At 38.9% G+C, this 21,469-nt stretch overlaps 5 protein-coding genes and 1 pseudogene across 8 annotated transcripts; 5 read left to right on the top strand and 1 right to left on the bottom strand.

Moving 5' to 3' along the window:
- Nucleotides 1-17: 17 nt before the first annotated feature.
- LOC103342522 (calcium-binding protein CML42) lies at nucleotides 18-958 on the top strand. Its single transcript, XM_008246164.3, has one exon. It carries the CDS (start codon nucleotides 138-140, stop codon nucleotides 759-761), a length of 624 nt encoding a protein of 207 aa, XP_008244386.2. The 5' UTR covers nucleotides 18-137; the 3' UTR covers nucleotides 762-958.
- Nucleotides 959-2,296: 1,338 nt separating this feature from the next.
- On the top strand, nucleotides 2,297-4,330 carry LOC103342532 (uncharacterized). The gene is made up of 2 exons (XM_008246173.2): nucleotides 2,297-3,276; nucleotides 3,797-4,330. The coding sequence occupies exons 1-2, from the start codon at nucleotides 2,708-2,710 to the stop codon at nucleotides 4,299-4,301; spliced, it is 1,074 nt and encodes a 357-aa protein (XP_008244395.2). The 5' UTR covers nucleotides 2,297-2,707; the 3' UTR covers nucleotides 4,302-4,330.
- A 770-nt stretch (nucleotides 4,331-5,100) lies between these two features.
- LOC103342543 (cytochrome P450 714A1-like) lies at nucleotides 5,101-7,735 on the top strand. 2 transcript variants are annotated; one of them, XM_008246182.2, is made up of 5 exons: nucleotides 5,101-5,468; nucleotides 5,995-6,221; nucleotides 6,315-6,565; nucleotides 6,675-7,080; nucleotides 7,166-7,735. In XM_008246182.2, exons 1-5 carry the CDS (start codon nucleotides 5,180-5,182, stop codon nucleotides 7,607-7,609), a joined length of 1,617 nt encoding a protein of 538 aa, XP_008244404.1. In that variant the 5' UTR covers nucleotides 5,101-5,179; the 3' UTR covers nucleotides 7,610-7,735. The 2 variants fall into 2 exon arrangements, with proteins under 2 accessions (XP_008244404.1, XP_088900171.1); XM_089044045.1 differs by having other exon boundaries at nucleotides 5,110-5,468; nucleotides 5,986-6,221.
- A 609-nt stretch (nucleotides 7,736-8,344) lies between these two features.
- On the top strand, nucleotides 8,345-10,568 carry LOC103342556 (cytochrome P450 714A1-like; annotated as a pseudogene). Its single transcript, XR_016122346.1, has 5 exons — nucleotides 8,345-8,650; nucleotides 8,879-9,105; nucleotides 9,211-9,461; nucleotides 9,552-9,941; nucleotides 10,007-10,568. The product of XR_016122346.1 is annotated as a cytochrome P450 714A1-like (transcript).
- A 2,603-nt stretch (nucleotides 10,569-13,171) lies between these two features.
- On the top strand, nucleotides 13,172-18,050 carry LOC103342566 (Auxin efflux carrier family protein). Of its 2 annotated transcripts, none has more exons than XM_008246208.3 (12): nucleotides 13,172-13,562; nucleotides 13,737-13,802; nucleotides 14,036-14,443; nucleotides 14,537-14,616; nucleotides 14,706-14,829; nucleotides 15,144-15,265; nucleotides 15,419-15,634; nucleotides 15,998-16,072; nucleotides 16,192-16,292; nucleotides 17,022-17,074; nucleotides 17,260-17,448; nucleotides 17,540-18,050. In XM_008246208.3, the coding sequence occupies exons 7-12, from the start codon at nucleotides 15,455-15,457 to the stop codon at nucleotides 17,659-17,661; spliced, it is 720 nt and encodes a 239-aa protein (XP_008244430.2). In that variant the 5' UTR covers nucleotides 13,172-13,562; nucleotides 13,737-13,802; nucleotides 14,036-14,443; nucleotides 14,537-14,616; nucleotides 14,706-14,829; nucleotides 15,144-15,265; nucleotides 15,419-15,454; the 3' UTR covers nucleotides 17,662-18,050. The 2 variants fall into 2 exon arrangements, with proteins under 2 accessions (XP_008244430.2, XP_008244438.2); XM_008246216.3 differs by having other exon boundaries at nucleotides 13,284-13,558.
- A 289-nt stretch (nucleotides 18,051-18,339) lies between these two features.
- LOC103342587 (RING/U-box superfamily protein) lies at nucleotides 18,340-21,342 on the bottom strand. Its single transcript, XM_008246226.3, has 2 exons — nucleotides 21,051-21,342; nucleotides 18,340-20,338 (listed from the first exon to the last, which is right to left on the bottom strand). The coding sequence occupies exon 2, from the start codon at nucleotides 20,330-20,332 to the stop codon at nucleotides 18,545-18,547; it is 1,788 nt and encodes a 595-aa protein (XP_008244448.2). The 5' UTR covers nucleotides 20,333-20,338; nucleotides 21,051-21,342; the 3' UTR covers nucleotides 18,340-18,544.
- Between the last annotated feature and the right edge of the window lie 127 nt (nucleotides 21,343-21,469).

Below are 21,469 nucleotides of genomic sequence, written 5' to 3'. Positions count from 1 at the left end.
TAAGTTATAGAAAAACCCATGTAACATATTCATCCCCACCCAAAACAAAACATCTCCTGTTTCCTTCTCTCCATCCTCTTCTTCATCCCCCCAGTGATTTATACATAAATAAATCATTCATTAAATTAATTATCATCATGGAATTAGCAGCCGCGTCTTCGGCTGCACGGCCGACTGGTGCCGCCCTTAGCAAGAGGCCGTCATCGAAGTCGTCGTTTCGGCTTCGGTGCGCGAGCCTAAACTCCCTCCGCCTCCGCCGCGTCTTTGACGTGTTCGACAAAAACCAAGACGGGCTCGTCAGCGTCCACGAGATCGGCCAAGCCCTCGCTCTCCTCGGCCTTGATGTCGAAATCTCCGACCTCCATTCCACGATCAAATCCTTCATCCAACCCTCCAACGACGGCCTCAATTTCGACGACTTCCTCTCCCTCCACCAGTCCCTCTCAGACACCTACTTCCCCTACGACGACGACGAAGAGTCTGTCGTTGCTTCTGCGGCAGAATGCGAAGGAAAGAGGAAGATGTACCAGGAGGAGTTGGATCTTTCGGAGGCGTTCAAGGTGTTTGACGAGGACGGAGATGGGTTCATCTCGGCTAAGGAGTTGCAGGTGGTGCTTGCCAAGCTAGGGTTCCAGGAAGGCAATGAGATTGATAGAGTTCAGCAGATGATCACCTCCGTTGACCGTAACCACGATGGCCTCGTTGACTTGTTCGAGTTCAAGGACATGATGCGCACCACTGTTCTTGTTCCCTCCTCGTAAATTCATGATCACCGACGGTATATATCTGCACATGAATGCATGCATGCTTAATTCTGGACCCGACGTAGTTACGTGGCTCGATCATGTCTAGAGCTATTGCCTTTGATTGATAATGATAAAGCTTTGGTTGTGTTTATTATGGTGTCTCTCATTAAGCAAATGGATCAATAAATCTTGGGTATGCAAATTATTTCTAAGTCAGTTTTTTGTATCATAAAACGCCGGCGTTTGAATAATTAATCTCAAATTAAGTGAAAAGGCTGAGTCGATTATAATTAAGTAATTGGATTAAGGAACGAAGACTTGGACCTTCAAGAAGCCACATGCGTATATATCGCCAGGTAGTCCAAATGACGGATGAGTTTTTGAATTTTATTTGAGAACAAATAAAATTATTATTTATTTTTTAAAATAATTATCTATATATAAAAAACAAAAGGGAGATAATGACAAAATATTTAAAATACTAAAAAATGTCATTAGTTAATACAAACATTAAAAATTAGAATTATTAATTAAATGATGATAATATGGTAAATTCATACATTTTCATATTTAAAATTTTTTAAAAAACAATCAGATAATAGATTATGTTTTATGTGCATGACTCGGAAGCGCATGCATAGAAGTTAGTATATATTTGTAAGGGCTCTGGTTAACCAATTAAAAAACAAGTCAAAAAGATTAGTTGGCACTTTAATAATTCATTTTGCTTTTTATAAGAATGCAAAAGAAACTTCCAAATGAGATGAAAAGTCGTCTGATCGCTTAAAATTGAATATTTCAAGTCTGCTGGCATGCCCCCACCAGTATTGACTATTGACTACGATCGATTTCGATCGGTAATTCCCTTTGTTACTCTTGTGACTTGTCAAACCTCTTGCTGACGCGAGCAGTTTTGTATGTTATATATACGATCTCATTATTTTTCCTGAATTTTTGCTCACTGCAATGGAATGTCTCCTCTCCCTTATTATTATTATTTTTATACAAACGATAATTTACTTTAAAATTTAGTCTAAACTACGAGAAGGAAATTCAAATTTAACCAACTTCATGTCTACAGTCACAACACTTGTATTTTAAGGAATGTAATAATAAATCGAACTGACGAAGATTGCAAGCCAATTGGTAGACTCTGGAATTTGTTCTCAACATATATATGGCTCATAAAATCCTGAAATCAAGGGGCTGCTTAACTTGATTATTAATTAGATTAGGTGATTAATTACAAATTTGTAGTTGAAAAGCACCTTTCATCATTATTGTTAAATTCATTACAAAATACACCTGATATAGGGCGACAAATGTAAGCAAAATACAAATTCATACAATTTTCTGGGGTGCTTTGGGGGCCATGGCCTCAAAGAATGGGGTTGGCTCAAATTGCGGAATTGCATAAGCTTTTAGATACCCAAGAATATAAGTTTCTCATCATATGCCAATGGGTTTCATCTTATGTCCTTCATTTGACTAACAAACAACAACGTTAAAATCTTGAAGAGCAATTCAAGGGCTAGAGATAAAACTTGCATGAGTTCTGGGATTTGATTCGTCAGATTCTGATCTCTTCACAAGCAACCCAAATCAACTTTGGACCACGTATGTATATATGTGCATGGATTTGAATTTTCAAACATTAAAAATTTCAGACGGTCCACCTTGATGTCCTAGCTATAAAATGTGACCGCCTAGCTAGTGTCTTACTTGGACCAAAGCTTTTTACTTGATGAGACTTTCCAGTCTCCTCCCTTTCATTAATTTCTGTCTGGCTTCGACATGCACATGCAACATATAGCATATCTATCTCCATAGATCTCTTTGCAGATCTTATTCTTCCATATATATATTATGATCTGTGTTCCAACTTTCCCTTTTATAGTTTTTTTATTAATTCGTATATAGCGTGTGCATGCTGGAAATATAGCATATAGTTGCTACATGCCATGGAAAGTATGAGTTGTACTGATCTGCGAGATCTGAGCCATGGAGGAAGCTTCTCCTTCAGCTGCTCCGAGTCAGATTTGAACTTCTCCTCTCTTTCTCATTTCACCGACGATGACGAAGATGACGATGATGCTGATGGCACGAGTGATGATGGATCATACATCGAAATAGCCCTTGATCACCATGATCATCCTAAACCAAGTTGTGATCGAGATGACGATGATCGTGTTGGAGGCTTAGACCATGTGGATTACTTGCGTTTATCTTTTTCATCTAGCCTTCTCCCGGAGCTCTCCACCCACACCCACCAAAACATCTCTGAGCCTCCTGACGACCAATCAGTAAATCAGACGACATCATCTTCAGCGTCGTGCACTTTGAGCTCTTCGTCCACGGAAGGCAGTTGTGGGGCTCGGAAAGAGGGATCTGATCAAGACTCTTCCATGCTGCAAAGAAGCACCGCTACTAAAAGAGGGAGATTGCCTGCAGTCAACACGTTACTCTTTGGTCTCCGGTCATCGTCGGAATTGTCTATCCACGCGGACAATGCTCACGTGGCACGTAGCAGGTATATACTGAAACAAGCCAATCAATAATTTTATATTAGAAGTTAGAAACCTTTGTTGAAATTTGTCATGTGAATCCAAAACTATAATACGCGCGTAGAATCATTAATTTGTTTTATTTGGAAAATGTTTTAACCCATTATATTATGAACTGTTAATAATATTTCATTACATCCTCATAAAAGTAGAGATCCACTTTTTTTAAATTTTTTTAAAAAAAAAAAGACTATCAATTATGATGTGACAAATAATGTATAAAAGTATAACATGTATGCTCTTTTGCACTCGAGTTCGAGTACTCTTTTCCTTTTATTATACTTTAGAATATCTCATTGCCAAAAGACTTGTAGGGGCTCTCTTAAAAACAGATAGAGCAATTACCTTGTATTCGATGTCTTGTATTTGATCCCCTTTACCCTAATATCGCTAATATAAAACCTTAAAATAATAATAATAATGTGACAAGTGATATGAAGCTTACTAATTACCATGTGGCATGTCTGTTTGCATCAATTAATTAAGGAAAGCAACAAACATGAGAAGCTCCATAAACGGTGGCATAATGAAGCTGCTGTTCAAGTTTCGAGCCATGAATTTGGGAGCCCTGGTAGCCTCAATTGTGAAGCCCCGCCAAGTTGCCTGCGATCCCGGTCGAAGCAAGAAGAAGACAAAATCAAAAAAGAGTGTTCTGAAGCCTCTGGACAAATGGTTGGCGCAGAACAAACAAGGGAAGCGCAAGGATTCAGAAGAAGGAGAAGGTGAGGAGAAACATTCGAGGGTTTTGGAAATAAACTTGGGCGCAGTTAGAGGGGTTTTGGAAGCCATAGGAAATAGCATGAGCACAGGCATTGGTCGAAAGGATAGAAGAACAAGAAGCTGCCCGAGTTCGATCAAGTCGTCGCCGATTCACAAATGGTTTGCGAGTGATGAGAGAAATAAAGTGTATGTGTATGCAAGAGAGACCTCAATTCAGGCTGCAATTGCCCACTGTAAAACTTCATTTGAGCAACCACCCACATCGGCCTGATTTTAATTAATTAATTAGCTTTTAACGTATATGCACGTTCTAGTTTTGATTTTTAGTGTTGGTTTGAACTTCAAGTACAATTGAATATGTTTTGATACCACGATAACCGTAGAATAATAATAATATCAATGACGGAAAAATAAGAAATAACAGATCTTTTAACATGGAAAAAAAAAGTATCATTAAATCGATAATTAGTGGATAACAACTCAGAATGTTAAGTTAACAAGGAAAAAAACTTGACAGCTCAACTGTCTCACTGTATACGAAGATAATGGTATCATAATTTTATTTTCTTTGACAGTTTGGCCATCAATTTTGGGTCGTAGATCAAACAAAAGTAATGCACCAGATTGCGAGCTATGCATAGTATCAATATTCTTCTTTCCAAATTCCACAAATAAATAAAAATTTAGAGACTAGCTATTGGATTATATGAATGATTGTGTCTTATTTATATTTTTAAAAAGGAATTAATATATTTTTATAATCAAATTTTATAAAAAAATTAAAATACAATCAAATGCTATTACCTTAAATAAACTCACCATTTTCCAAGGTTATCCAGAAATTACACATTGATTGGACCACTACATTAAATATTATTGGCGGCCAATGAGCTGCTAACCTCTCCTTATTAATGATTAATTAAGGTTTAGCTGAAAGTTTAGTGCAACGACCATAACTTTTAAGTTTAATGGCAGCATAGATAATTATTATTATTCAAAAGGGTATTTTTGTCCGCCTGCCATATCTCTCAGAGTCGCAGTAGAGCTATAATTTTCTACTATAGAGCTCAGCAGGGGAAGATGCCCTTGTAATAGAAAGATAGCTTGTCTCTCAGAGAGAGAGAGAGAGAGAGAGAGAGAGAGAGAGAGATGGCTGAGGGTCTGCAGGTGGCTTTGATATGTTGGTCAGTTATGTTGATTGGTGTTTTGAGAGTTTTGTTTCGATTGATGAAGGAGATGTGGCTGAAGCCTGCAAGGATTCGATCTGTGCTTTGGAAGCAAGGCATCCGAGGGCCGCCACCTTCCTTCATTGCCGGGAACGTTCCAGAGATGCAGAAGATCCAGTCCAGCAATCAGAAACCATCTGATGCTAATCATGTGCACCACAACTGGGTTCCCTCCATCTTCCCGTATCTTCAACAATGGGAGCAGCTGTATGGTATGAAATTAAATTTGTACATAGTTACTAGACGATCGATTGAGTAATATGGTAGGTAGATTTACTATATTAATTTACTAGTCAATATTGTGGATCATATGGATGTCGAACCATTAATAACTTAGTCCTTATTGTTATTAGGGTAATGCTAGAGATACTACACGTTACTATAACTATGTTATACATGTAGGATGGGATTTTATTTGTCACGCCATTATAATTACAGAAAAACTTGTGTGTGGATGTCCCTACCATGTGACAGGGTTGTAATTGAGGTAAAAGTTGACATATGATTAAGTTTTTAAAAAGTATCATCAAGTTTGAACACATGTCATCTTTTAACTGGATTGTTCTGTCACTCAACACTGTCACCAACATCTATAAATTATTTGATCCTCCAAAATTACTATGATTATTATACTGCATATATAACTTACTAATAAACTATGATGAGGAACCTGGGACTTAGGGTCAAATTTATTGAGGACCAAGTTACCAAGTCTGATATGAAGGAAAGTGTATGCAGGTCCAGTGTATGTGTACGCAACAGGGAGCAAACAGCACCTGTATGTGAGCGATCCCAAGCTGTTAAGGGAACTTAAATTGCAAAACTACATGGATTTGGGTGTACCTAGATATTTGAGCAAGCCACTCCAGCCCTTGATAGGTGACAGCATTATTCGAGCCAACGGACAAGATTTTGCCTACCAGAAGAAAGTCATTGCTCCTGAATTCTTCCTCAACAAGGTTAAGGTAATATACAGTCAATCAATTCTTATTCCATATCCGATTGTATATAATTAGGTAAGTAACGTATCTATCTCTCTCATCACGTGTTACATATAGGGTATGGTTTGTCTGATGGAGGAATCTGCTGTGGCTTTTATTAAGACATGGGAGAGCCGTGTAATTGAAAGTGAGGGAGGTGTTGTGGACATAAAAGTTGATGAGGAATTGAAGACCCTCTCTGCTGATATAATCTCAAGAGCTTGTTTTGGTAGCTCTTACTCCCAAGGCAACCAGATTTTTGCAAAGATTGCTATCCTCCAGGAGGCCTTGTCTAATCCAAGTTTGCTCTTTGGCTTTCTCAATTTTAGGTTCGTTTTCATGTTTTGCTTTTCTCTTGAGTGCTTTTGTTTTTGCTCTTTGGACGCCTTGTCCAATCAAAATAAATGTTAAGTTTGACATGAGGCTGTATATATGCAGCTTATTTCCCACAGAGAGTGAAAAGAAGATTAAGAGTTTGAGAAAAGAGGTGGATGCTTTGTTACTCAAATTAGTGAGAGATCGCCAAAAGGAAAGCCAATCGGGAGGCACGTCAGAAAAGGACCTATTACAAATGATACTCCAAAGTGCTGCTAATAACAGCACTGACAAGCCTCAACAATATATGCACAAAAGAGACCAATTCATTCTGGATAATTGTAGAAGCATCTACTTCGCAGGATCTGAGACCACAGCTCTGACAGCATCCTGGACACTGATGCTCTTGGCATTGCACCCAGAATGGCAAGAACGTGTTCGTGTTGAGATTGCTGAGGTCTGCGGGGACGATGATGATCAACTGCGTCAATGCTTGAAAGACATGGACAAACTGAACAAGTTGAAAACGGTACTTGAAAGACATTGTTATTAAGTGTTTGATAAATTTTCAAAGTTGTTGCGCACAGTGTTTATATATATGCGTGTATATGCAGCTGACAATGGTGATTCAAGAGAGCCTACGGCTGTATGGACCTGGAGTTATATTGGCAAGGGAAGCTCTAGCAAAAATGAAGTTGGGGGACTTTACCGTGCCGGAAGGCGTCCACATATGGACGCTCATACCGACACTGCACCGTGACCCCGAAAATTGGGGTCCGGATGCTAATGAGTTCAAGCCAGAGAGGTTTGCAAATGGGGTGTCTGAGGCATGCAAGTATCCACAAGCATACGTGCCATTTGGTCATGGGAGCCGATCTTGTATAGGGCAGACTTTTGGCATGGTGCAGCTCAAGATAGTGCTTCCTCTCATTCTGTCCAAGTTCTCATTCTCCCTTTCTCCAAATTATCAACACTCCCCTGTTTATAAAATGCTGTTGTTGCCGGAGCATGGAATCAGACTCCTTGTTAGGCGTGTGCAGGGATTTGAAGGCAGCTAGAGCTGGTTTAAGGGTACAATAAAACCATTTGTAAATAGACAGACCCTATTTGTAAAACCAGTTTACCATACAATGTGATCAACAAATGTGATAAATATAATGTTAATCACAGAATTATCCGTCATATATCTTAATATTTCAGACTGCAAATGCCATTATTTAAAACTTTTTTTTTTTGTTACATTGGAAGAAAGAAACTCCACTGGGTTCGATCCTGGGTATGGGGGGAAGAGGGAATCACCACCACTGTCCCATTATATAAAACTTGATTTTCATTGAACCACATGTTATATTGAATTTTAATTCTAGATGCTTGATTTACTCACGCCGGCCAAATAGTATTATTGTATGGAAGGCAACATAATTGACGTAAACATTGCAACAGCGACTCAGAAATCAACGAATCAGCCAACGGCTACATGTTAATAACTTTATATCTACTTATTTTCTTGGAAAAACCAGGCTAGATTCCATCCGAGTGTCAGCAAAGATTCTACTTAGAGTTTGAATATGTCCCCTCCCCATTGGCCTTCCTCATACCAAACAAAAAGATGTTCGTCATGTGACATTGATTTAATCAAACACAATTAAAAATGAAAAATAAGTGACCATTACAAGATAGGTGCAGACTGTTGATGTTGTAGTTTTGTTCTTTTTCAACAACAAAAAAAGCATATTAATGGCACAGTGCAGTTGAAACTTGAAACACAACCATCTTCTCTTCTCATAAACAGAGAGAGATGGCAGAGGAGGGTTTTCAGGTGGCAATGATATGCTGGTCACTTGTGTTGATTGGTATAACCAGTGTCTTAATGCGATTGGTTAAGGAGATGTGGCTGAAGCCTGCAAGGATTCGATCAGTGCTTTGGAGGCAAGGCATCAGAGGGCCAGCACCTTCCTTCATTTTTGGTAATGTTTCAGAGATGAAGAAGATTCAATCCAGCAATATCAACATCAATCAGAAACCATCTGGTGTTAAACGAGTGCAGCACAACTGTCCCTCATTCTTTCCTTATCTTCAGCAATGGGAGCAGCAGTATGGTATGAAGTTTAGTAAATTTGCGTAGTTTGAGGAGAAATATTTACTCTTGGTCACATATTATGTAGCATGTGGCTTTCCAACTCTTGATAGACACGTCAACTGCAACATAATTTGTTCAGTTAAGAAATGTGCTAGCGTCACTCGCTGGTGTATAATTTAGAATATGGGAATTTTGGATCAAAATGACAGAGAAAAGTTACAAGTGTTTGATGAAAGTATTTATGCAGGTCAAGTATACATGTACTCAACAGGAAGCAAGCAACACTTGTATGTGAGCGATCCCAAGCTGTTAAGGGAGCTGAAACTGCACAACTCCTTGGATTTGGGCAGACCTACATATCTGAGTAAGCCAATGCAGCCATTGCTAGGTGACAGCGTTATCCGGGCCAACGGAGAAGAATGGGCATACCAGAAGAAAATCATTGCTCCTGAATTCTTCCTCGACAAGGTTAAGGTATATTAGAGAATGCCCTTTTATCTATATTTTCTAAAGTCTTTTTCTTTTATTTTAAAATTTTAAAATCAAGCATGTGGTGATTGAAATGGTGAAGAATTGTAGGGCATGGTGGGTCTGATGGAGGAATCTACAAAGACAATAATTAAGACATGGGAGAGCCGTATACTAGAAAGTGAGGAGGGCATCGTGGACATAACAATTGATGAGGATTTGAAAAGCCTCTCTGCTGATATCATATCAAGAGCTTGTTTTGGCAGCTCTTACTCCCAAGGCAACCAGATTTTTGCAAAGATTGCTGCCCTCCAGGACACCTTGTCCCATCCAAGTTTGCTCTTTGGCTTTCTCAATTTTAGGTTTGTTTGTTCTTCTGTCAGTAACTTTAGCACATGCTTTTTAATATCTTTTTTATAATTGTTTTTTTACCATGTGTTCAAATCCTGCAGATTCCTTCCCACAGAAAATGACAAGAAGGTAAGGAGTTTAAAGAAAGAGGTGGACGCTTTGTTGCTCAAATTAGTGAGGGATCGTCAAGCTGAAAGCCAATTGTGTGGCACATCAGAAAAGGACTTATTACAAATGATACTTGAAAGTGCTGCTTCTAGCACTGAAATGCCTAGCCACAAAACAGACCAATTTATTCTGGACAATTGCAGAACTATCTACTTTGCAGGATCTGAGACCACTGCTCTTGCAGCATCCTGGACCTGATGCTATTGGCATTACAACCCGAATGGCAAGATCGTGTTCGTGCTGAGATTTTTGAGGTCTGTGGGGATGATGATCGACTGCATCATTGCCTGCAAGACATGGACACCTTACGCAAATTGAAAATGGTAATATTTATAGTCGAGTGTTTGATAAATCTTCAAAATTGTTGCTTATCTATATGTACATGCAGCTAACAATGGTGATTCAAGAGAGCCTGCGGCTTTATGGACCGGGAGTCATAATGGCAAGGGAAGCTCTTACAAACATGAAGTTGGGGGACTTGGATGTGCCAGAAGGCATCCACATATGGACATTCATTCCAACACTGCACCGTGACCACGAAAATTGGGGTTCAGATGCTGATGAGTTTAAGCCAGAGAGGTTTGAAAATGGGGTATCCGAATCGTGCAAGTATCCCCAAGCATACATGCCATTTGGTTATGGGAGCCGATTGTGCATGGGCCAGACATTTGCCATGCTGCAGCTGAAGATAGTGCTCTCCCTCATTCTGTCCAAGTTCTCATTTTCCCTTTCTCCAAATTATCAACATTGCCCTGTTTACAAAATTTTGCTGCTGCCTCAACATGGAATCAAACTCCTTGTTAGGCGTGTGCAATGAAGGCAACTGGCTTGAAGTTACATCACTCGTAGATAGATTCGTTGCATCTATATAACAAAGGTGAAACTCATCTACGATACAATGTGATCAAGAAATGTGATAAATGTAATGTTATTCGGAAGGTTATCGATCTTATTCATATTTGCATTGGTCCATAACAAATATCAAATAATCAATTTTTTCTGCAAACTCATCACGGTGAGGGCATGCATTAGAACGCTGATACAAACTTTCTTAGCTATGTAATCATAGGCTTGGGCTGGACCAACCCAATTACCATTATAAACTGGGCTGGGCCTGGACAGACTAAGTTGAGCTGACCCTGGGCCTTGAGTTTGAGAGAGTCAAGATTGGGGTTATAAATGTTGAAGAATACACGAGTCCCATATCTAAACTTAACAAAATAGAAAGCCTCATATAATAAATAGTTCAACTCCTAATAATATCGAGACTTTTGTATAAAACCCCACACTTACTAAACAAGTGGTTAAGTTGAGATGCCAAAATCTTAACATGATATCAATCTATTGACTGAAACTCAAATCAAACATTCAAATTAAACCAAAATCAAATCATTTCTGATAGTGGTGGACTAAGAATCCGTCTCTTTGAAATCTTAACAATAAATACATGCAAGCCCATAACTTGAAACTAACTGGAAAAGGAAAATCAAAGTTAAAACAATCAATCAATTAGTTGCAAAGCATTTCAAAAAGCAAAAATTTGACCCGAGTAATAATATAAGCAATGTAAAATTAAAGTACATTGGATTGTATTATCCAAGCTTGAAATAGAGCGTTTTCTGTAGCCTTAATTTAAATCCCAAACAGCTTAACCATTACTCTTTTGGCAGTAAAATCCTAAAAGTGTCGTGTCGAAACTGGAATTACCATTTGTACTTGCCCACTTGAAAAGCTACAAGCCTAAAAGGGAAGCTTCCAGTTGAAGTAAAGCAGTTGGCCAAAAGTCTCAGACTCGGATTGTGTTTTTGATTTCCACCTTTGGCAAATGGCACTGAGCAGGGGCCAACACCTCATGCTTCCTTTGCCCAACACGACAATCACCTTTCAGAAAGGCAATTAGGAACCATACAAATCTGACTGTCACTCCCATTTCCTATATAGTAAATTTAGGGTTCTTGAGAGATACGTTTTGGATCCGTCTGCTGATGACGGTATTAAAATAAGATTGATTACTGGACCCCATGGAAAATTGGACATGCCACATGCCACGCACTTTCCCCTGTGAGGTTTGTATTGTATGTGGCGTTATTTGTGCGAAATGTCCTGTCCTGTCCTGTGTCCAGTTTCCACATTCATATACTAGAAAACACTACTCGATATTTGTGTGGATGAATCAAGTGCATATTTTCTTCTAAATCACACTACAACAATCTAATCATATTAATATAGCATGATAAGACATTATATTTTTTCGGGCATAATTAATATTACACGCATGTGACATGATAATTTGTATGTCTTAATTAATTAAATATAAAAAAATTTGATTAAAAAAGAAAAAGAAAAAAGAACATCACCTATTTTGAAATAGTTATGCATATGCATCAATAGTTAGAAAACGCACATGTATGAAGGAAAAAAATAAATACACTTATATATCAATGGTTAGAAATCTCGTGTGACTAATTTACCGTGACCTACTTCTATTCATAATCAAAGTATTAATATGAGATGCTTATTTTGGACATCAATAGTCAAAAAAGGCACATGCATAATAGTCAATAATAGTTGTTCTCATACATCAACGATTAGAAATTCCATACGACGGATTAGTCGTGACCTATTTCTATTACGCAACGAAGGTATTAATTGGAGTGATGGCAAGTGAAGTGATAAGGGAATAGAGGTGACAGAAAAGCTGATCAGGCTGTGAACCGGTGATTACCACACGATCATCATGTGAATGGGATTTGAGAAGCTCTCTGGCTATTTTATCTCCTTCTGAATCTGACATATATATCCTTTAATTTACTGAAGATATTTATTATTATATATCCAGCTAACAATATAATCATGAACACAGTTGTCTGGCATCATCCTCTCAACAACCATTCCAAAGAAGCAACCTCTGCTTCACAAGGGACAGATCCAGTCTCCATTGCACTTTGAACTTCTCCTCAACCCCTCAACCCCTCAACCCCTCAACCCATCCACCCATCTACCCTTCAAACAAACCTCTATGACTTTCCTACTATTCTACTTACATTAGACGTCACAATTAGTATTGCATATCATAGGTTGGCTTTTTTCAAAATAAAAGTTTTTTTTGGAGCTAAAATCTAAATTTACTTTATAATAAATTTGTATATGAAATTACTTTATTTTTTCTTTCCATACAAACAATATTGCGTTATTAGAGAATTCAACAGTCGACAGGCATCGATAATTATTCTCGACCACTTAAACTACAACTCCTTGCAACAAATTTGTTAATATATACTTTTTACGAAATAGTTATAAAACCTTAGGTACGTAATACGAATCTTATTATTGTGATTAACGAAGACACGATTACGCAAAAGAACTAAAGTTAATTAAGGCAAGGCAACTCTCGTACGCTTTCCTGATGCGACAAGCCGAATTTTTCACAAACTGTGCATGATGTGACAACTATTTCTCTCGACTCGATCCATCATTTTTAGAAATTTACCTTACGGTTTTTTTTTTCTTTCTCCAAACAGAATTTGAACCTAAAAGAAGAAAAAAGAAAATTGCCAACTCTACAAAACTGTTCTCAGCCCTCAGCCACAAAAGCAAAGAAACAAAATTGAACTGCACGAGAAAACAAGTACACATTAGGAAAGGAATGGGAGGAGAGAGAGACTGCTACTTGCGCGGAAATTTCGTTGGTACCGACTTCTAGTAGCTCACGACGATCAAGCGGGAAGGGGTATTTTCTGTAATATATTGAAAGTTTTAAGGGTAGTTTCGTCACATTTGCCGCTCCATACAAATAGCCGAGCCGTCGACGTTTCTGAGTTTATCCCGACTTTCACTCGTTAGATTTTAACAAGAGAAACATAGAAATTTTTTGACAGGGAGGTGGCAACGCGCCAACTAACTAAACCAAAACAAACAGGAAGAAGAGGCAGAGCAAAGAGTAGGTAACTTAGACGACGACGTAATCTATTTTTGTTTTGTTTTTGTTTTTTTGTTTCTTTTGATTTTTGAGTTTCAGTTTTATTTGATTTCGGATTCTTCATTTCTCATCCTTTTTTGTCTCGTTTATTTATTTATTTCCTTTTTTTTGGTTCTGTGTGTTTCTCCGATTGCTATAGGGTTTGGTTGCTGCGAATTCTCCGTTGGATCCTCGGCAGCTAGAACGCATGACGACAATGATTTAGGTTGGGATTGTTTGCCTTGCCACATTTGGTGTTCATCTTCTACTTTGATTACTTTGATTGAGGTTTACGTTAATTATCTTATCAAATGGTTTTGTTTATTTGATGATTCAAATAATGTTTATGTTTTTTGGGTTCAAGGATTCATATTTCGACAATGACTAGGATTTTAGCTGGGATTTGATATATAGCGCAACGGGTATTTCCTTATTTGCTTTTGTTTTTGCTGGTTCAAGGAAAAGTTGCCGAGCAACGGAGGCTTCGCCAGAAAAGAAGAGATTTTTGGACTGCAAATCCCCTTTTTTTATTATCCCGAATAATAAATTAAGGGGCTTTATTTTGAAAGAAGAATTGAATTGTGGGCAGCCTGGTTCTGATTTCATGAGAAGTGCCAATTGGGATAGTTTGAAGAAAAATTGGTGAATTCTTCTGGGCAGGCAACATAGATAGTTGGGGAAAACATGGAAAGGTTTTTGCAGGTGGTGGAGGTGGCCCATCGGGCCGGGGGGGAGTCGTTACTTGGGACGATCAAGATCGCAGTTTTGCCCATAGCAAAGGTTTTTACAGTGTGCTCCTTGGGCCTTCTAATGGCTTCCAAGTATGTTAACATCTTCCCCGCCAGTGGAAGGAAACTCTTAAATGGGGTAAGCAAAACCCACATCTCACCCTTGCATTGCAAGCAACTTTCCGGTGTATACCGTGCACTATATAACTGGTTTTCCTACTATTTCTTGCAGCTGGTCTTCTCACTTTTGCTTCCATGTTTGATATTCTCTCAACTTGGACAAGCCATCACCCTACAGAAAATGCTTGAGTGGTAAGAGTTAGTTCTTCTGTTTCTTTTACACTCCATGGCAACAAGGCCAACAATTAGATTATTATAACTAGAAATTTATCCTTTTGCAGGTGGTTTATTCCTGTGAATGTCGTTCTGGGTAGTACATCAGGCTCTATAATAGGGTATATTGTTGCATCCATTGTCCGTCCACCTTACCCCTTTTCAAGTTTACAATTGTACAGATTGGAATAGGTATGCTTTCTTCTACCACTAGTTTAAACATGAGCCTCTAATTGATTCCGAAATGTGGGATGACGAAATATTCAAGGTGATGATTTGAGATCAGTCTTGTAATTTAAGCTACTCGAAACATGCGACTAGCACATCTTTTTCTGCTAATTTATTGCATAATTCACACTTAGCAGCCCATGCAATATGTCTGTAATCTATAAATAATAGCACAATATATGTGGCTTAATTGGGTATGTAATATATTCAGTATCAACTGTAGGCTCTACCACAATCTGAGTTATTTTGAATTATATGGGTCTTACCATGGATTGCAGGAAACATTGGGAATGTGCCACTGGTTCTGATTTCAGCTTTATGTAGAGACAAATCAAACCCTTTTGGTGATTCAACTACATGTAAAACAGATGGGACTGCCTATATTTCATTTGGCCAGTGGGTAGGTATCTTGCATTTCACTCTTGATCACCCAAACTTTTATACTTGAATCCAAGTTGCAGTTATGCAGTGATTCAAGATTTTTTCTGCACATTAATTCACTCATTTACAATGAACTGCTAAACAATGTGTATTATTTTGGATGCTTATATAGGTTGGTGCAATCATCCTATACACATATGTATTTCATATGTTGGCCCCCCCTCCAGAGGGTACCTTTGACATTGAGGAGGGAGAGCTCCCAATCAAAAACCCTCGAAATGGCAAGATACCTGATCAAGTTCCGCTGCTTACACATGATGAAAACGAAGAGGCAGCACATGAAGAAGAGGTTGCAGAAACTAACTCAAATGTTTCTCACACACCTAAGGTGAGAATGAATTTATTCATCTATACTCAATCCTACATGTCGTGTCACAAATATCTTCCCATCTGCTGCAAATTATGTATTTCTTTTTTTTCTTTTTCTTTTTTGAGAAAAGGGACACTTTATTTTAGCATGTGGGGAAGTCTGTTGTCAGACAGCAATTTAATAGCAATGGTAGGCTGGTTACAAGTTTTTCAACTTTTGATATGCTTCCATGTATAGATCCATGATGGATAACTGCTTTGCACTTGAAATTTCAGGATTTTCTGCTTTACTTCAGTGCTTCTTTTTGTCTGGTTATCTCTGGTATATAGTATATAAATAATATAATATGGCTCTAATTACATGCCATGATTCATGATGCAGATTATAGATTTCTTGGTTTTTCTCTATGAGAAGTTGAAGCTCAAACAATTACTTCAACCCCCTATAATAGCTTCTGTAAGTTTAATTTATTTGCCAAACTAAATTAATTGCTGTATTTATTAAGGATTTTCAGTTGGATCGTTAACCCATGGACTCATAATAGATTCTAACTAGTAAGCACAACTTTGCTGCAGATCCTGGCCATGGTACTTGGATCGATACCATTTTTAAAGAAAATTATCTTTACCGCTGATGGTCCCCTTTTCTTCTTCACAGACAGCTGTATTATCCTTGGGTATGTCCAGTTGAATTTTATACTAAGTGTACCTGATAGCATTTGGTTGTTGTCTTCACTAGGAATGTTGTTGTGTATTCATTTGCTTTATCTCCCAACTAGTTTTTCATGTATTCTTTTGTATTCTTTGTTTTTAAGTTGCAAGTTCCAGGGTTGATGTTGGTAGATAAAAGGGGTTTCTTGATGTTGACAGAAATAAAAGTTAATAATCCAAGAATTCTACTGACGATTTGTGTGTGTGAGGTTATAAAAGAGCGTTAGCAGTAATGTGGTGGAAACATTGAACTTGTACAATTCCTATAACCTCTTTCTTGGTTAATATGTTTGTGATAGATGCCTAAGGAAATGAAACTTATTTTTGTGGATTCCAGCTCTGTGAGCAGTTAAGTGGTTAGAGGATTGGGATTCTCAATTGAATGCAAAGACTTGACGTGAATGGATTTGCCTGCCCCTCTTTTGTAAATAGGAACCTCAACAATTTAATACCTTATGGTAGATATTAAAGCAAGGGTTCCTTGTGAAGAGACTTGTAATAACATTTCAAATGGAATTTGTGATTATATGCATAGTATGCTGGAGGCTGAATGGTTCTTATTCCATTTATGTTCAACAGTAACTGAATTGATGTGTCAAAAACACTATTGAGCGGATCATTTCCTCCCACATTATCATTTCCTGCTAAATTTCAATCTTTATTTGTTATAATCTCACAATATTGGTGATTATCAGGGAGGCCATGATTCCATGCATTCTGTTGGCGTTAGGTGGAAACCTTGTCGATGGTGAGTTGACATCCCTTTTCCATGCTTCCATTAATTTGTTCTTGAGTTTGACCTTGCATAAATAATCTATATATGTCATGTATTGTGAAAATATGCCATTGCTCAATAATTGTTCGATAAGCATCCCATGTGTTTGGTTTCGAGTGCAGATGAATATAGTCGTGACATCTCTCTGATTTTTACAGGTCCAGGAAGTTCAAAACTTGGTCTACGAACAACAGTTGCTATTATCATCGGACGATTAGTCTTGGTGCCCCCTGTAGGACTTGGCATTGTAATGTTGGCCGATAAGCTCGGTTTCCTCCCTGCTGGTGATAAGATGTTCCGATTTGTCCTACTGCTCCAGCACACAATGCCTACATCTGTCCTTGCTGGTACCCAGTCTAAGTCATAGATCATAGACATAGCTTGACCCACTCTTATAACACCTTAAGTTTCGTATTAACAAATCAACCTTGTCTGCAGGTGCTGTTGCAAATTTAAGAGGCTGTGGAAGAGAGGCAGCTGCCGTCTTGTTCTGGGTTCACATATTTGCTATCTTCTCCATGGCTGGATGGATTGTCTTGTACCTCAACTTACTGTTTTGAGAAACTAGTCAAAGTTGTCGCTGCGCCACAGCTATCTACCTTCTTCTGCTATTAATTTCCTTCTTTGTTGGGCAATCAATGTTAATAGCTAAGGGTATATATAGTTAAACTTGGAAATTCATTCATGTAAAATGCAAGGTGTCAACCTATTTCATGGTGAACTGAGGAGCAACCCGTGAATTTTGTTGTGACAGCTGCCCTTTGCGTCCATTAAGTTTTAGGTCCGTGGAAGGTCAGTTGTCGTCTACATTTAGCAGGTGCCTGTATATTTTTCACTTTTCCGGAGGATTGATGGGGGGGTTTAGAAGAAGCTAGATGGCCCCCGACCTGGTTGTAAAGTGGAAGCAATTATATTTTAACAGGCGGTCCCCTTGTCCTCTTTTCCTTTATCTCATTCTCTTGCAATACAATTTTTAGTCATAAACTTGGAGTAAATTTTAATTCTTTTCAAAGCAAGAATTTGGCTTAGTTGTGATTTGAAGTGCAATTTGGGTTATGTATATGTGCAAAACAACATATCACGCCTTACAGGGGATGATGTGGAATGGTCAGAAATCAACGCAGGAACTTTCGTGAACGATCGATGGCAAGAGCATTAGTGAACTGGCTGTGCGCTTTTAAAAGCTTAAATCTCAGTGGTTTAAACTACGAGGTGACAGGAGAGCTCAACAACCTGAATTACATAGAATACTGAGCTCACATATAAGGTAAACAGGCAACCGTACAGTCAATCGACAGATTGACTTATGATTGTACATCAAAAATTGGAAAATTCTTGCTGAATGCCTGCAGCAGAACATGTGCTACAGGCCGAAAAAACAATAGTCAGGAAAGCAAAAACACCAAACTTAGCATCCATATTTACCAACAATTCAAGAACCCCTCAGAAAAGTGACCACCATCTCCTGCTTCTGTTCTCCCTGGGGTTGGGTGAGGGGCCAGTGACATGGGTTGGGCGTTGGGCCTGACCAGCAAAGTTGTGGTTTCCTGCCAGACCTCTTCTTTCCATTAGGGGGCTGCCTAACCACAGCACAAGAACAATGCCCACGAGACTCACAATTGGGGCAGCAGCAAGAAGAAACCATCTCCCCCGACTATTTTCTCCACCAGAGCCATTAGTTGTTGCTGCCCCCCTATCAGATAGGAACCTCTGCTCCATTCTCCTTTCACTGAAAGCAAACTCTTCATCTTCTTCAGCTCTGTTGAAAGCAACAGAGGAACTGTCCTCACTTGCATTCTGCTGCTGGGCATTGCGGGTCTCCACTCTACCACTAATGTTCCGCTTCCCCTCTTCGTAGTCTCTGTCATCAGTTGGTAGCTCATATCGACAAAGAGGGCAAGTATTCCGTGCACTCAACCATGGCAAAATACAGGAAGGGTGATACAGGTGAGAGCAGGGAAGCTGATTCACTTCAGTACCAATTGTCAACACATCCTTGCAAATTGCACATGCTAAGTCATCATGCTTCTCATGTTCCTTACTAATAGCAACACGAGGCAGACTATTCACAAAGGACACAGAAGCTGGAGGTGCTCCTCGTCTTAAGCTGTCAGCCTCAGCAAGATGCTCGAGCAATTCCTCAAAGCCTCCCGCATCTAGATAATCACCAGAATTTCCAACATAAGGCAGCAACTCTGATTCCTCCGTGTTAGAAAAGATGTTACGGGTATATATTTGACTCCTTCCCCTCATTCTCCAGCGAATCATACCCTCAGCCTCAGATTCAGGAGAATATACCTGTTGGCGCCAATTGACTAAGCCATTACTTCCACCTGGACTCGAAACTAAAAGATTTCGAAGCCGACCTGGGGCTTCTCTGGATTCCACTATGTTTATTTCAGCATCAGCTTCTTCCCATTCATCATCTTCTTCATCCCCTTCTTCATCATCATCATCATCATCATCATCATCTTCTTCTTCTTCTTCTTCTTCTTCAGTGTCATCTGAGTTCCACTGGTCAAGACCAGCATGCATTGGATCAATGTCAGTATCACTATCAAAAGCACTTCCATCATCTGGTTGAATAATCGTTTCCGTATCCAGGAAACCATGTAGGTCTACAGAAGCATCAGAGTCCCCTCCATAAGCACTAAAAGAAATCGCATCACTCTCACCATGAAATGCCCTGTACCGACCAAAACTCAGATTTGATTCATTTTCCCCATAGAGAGAATCCCCGTTATCATAACCATCACTTTCAGTATCAGAAAGTACCCGCCGCCATCTTCTAGACCCACTTGGTGTAGTACGGGAACTTGTGCGTTGAGATACCCTAGCAGCTGGATCACCATCTGCAGGAAAATCCTCAAGCCCAGAGCCAGGGGATTGGTTTTGCCGCATCAGATTAATCATATGTGAGAATTGTTGTGAGAAAATATTATCAAGTGACTCGGAACTGCTGTTCCTAGCTCTTCTTCTCGTAGATGGCGTTCCCTGATAAGAATCATGTGTGGGAGCACCATGATCTTCAAGGTACAAAAATTTACAGTCCCCACACATGCTGATAGTTTCAAGATCTCCAGTTGCCTCATTCTCGGGGGAAAAAGTCCTTTGGCATAGAGCACATGTTGCAGACTGCACAGAATGGTCACCTACCATACCACTATCCTCATTGCTGTCAACAGTGGACTGACGCAATTCTTCCAAGAATCTCTGAGAGACTGAATCCATCTAAAACTGAAAAGAGCACAACATCAAAAACAAAGAGAAGCAAAGTTCTATTGGAAAACAGAGGATATTACAAGAAAACATGCTGACCAAGGACAAGATGATGACCGAGCAAACTGCAAACCAGAAAGTGTTTACATTTAAATTACTTAAACCCTGCTCTCTAAAGGCCGCCTAAAAAAGAAAACTTAACAGACTCGATTACAAAATTGGGTTAATTGATTGAACAATGCACAACAGTAGAGAGAAAAATATACGTAACACTAGTTGGACACCACACTTTAAAATTCCACAAACTGTAAAGCATGAATGATAAAGAGAAAACCCCCAGAGATTGAGGTATTGAAGCTCACATTTTAAGACAAAAGCATAGAATAAAGTAGACGAAACCAATTATGAGCTGATACTAATCTCAGACAGCAATATCCCCAATAAAAATTTGGCTATGGATACGTAAACACATCACTATATCACTATCCAGCTTCTTCTTCAACAACAGCTGTCAGTTTTTCTTCTTAAAGCACACATACACATCTCGCCCTTTGCATCTGAAACCCCCATTTCTGTACTAATTTGTTCACCCACCACACAATGACAGCAGTTTACACAAATTCTAGGCACAAATTGGTAGATAACTTTGTAAAAGAATATAAAGAAACCCAAATTACAAATCATATTAGCAGATAAAAAGAGCAAATCTTTCGTGGGTTAGAGTAATTACCAGAGAGAGGAAGCTGAAAATAAATTACTCCGATCCTTAAAACTTCAACAGCTCCGATCATTCGGTCTTGAGCTTCAAGATTGTACAAAAACCCCCACGATCTGATAAGTGAAACGAAATTTCTTAAGGAAGACGAAGAAGAAGAAGAAATAGCGTAACTTTTGGGCAAGACAAGACCTCTTCAACTCTCACTCAGTCAGTCGTTGGAGGGTGGAGATGAGGGTTGGAAGACACAGACGTTCATGAACTTGTAAATCGAATTTTGTGTGTGCGCTCGCACGCCTCACATCGTATCCAATCACCACCGTCCATCTCATTTGATCATTCTACCTAACCCCACACAGCACTATATGGCGCGTCAATCATAACTTACTATCATCTTCACCGTACAAACAATGGGGCCCCCGTTTATACTTTAG

This window comes from Prunus mume, linkage group LG1, assembly GCF_029339155.1.
Source record: "Prunus mume cultivar Tortuosa linkage group LG1, ASM2933915v1, whole genome shotgun sequence".
In the NCBI taxonomy this organism is placed as follows: domain Eukaryota; kingdom Viridiplantae; phylum Streptophyta; class Magnoliopsida; order Rosales; family Rosaceae; genus Prunus; species Prunus mume.
The sequence above is the reverse complement of the archived record's forward strand: the minus strand, read 5'-3'. Positions and strand labels throughout refer to the sequence as shown.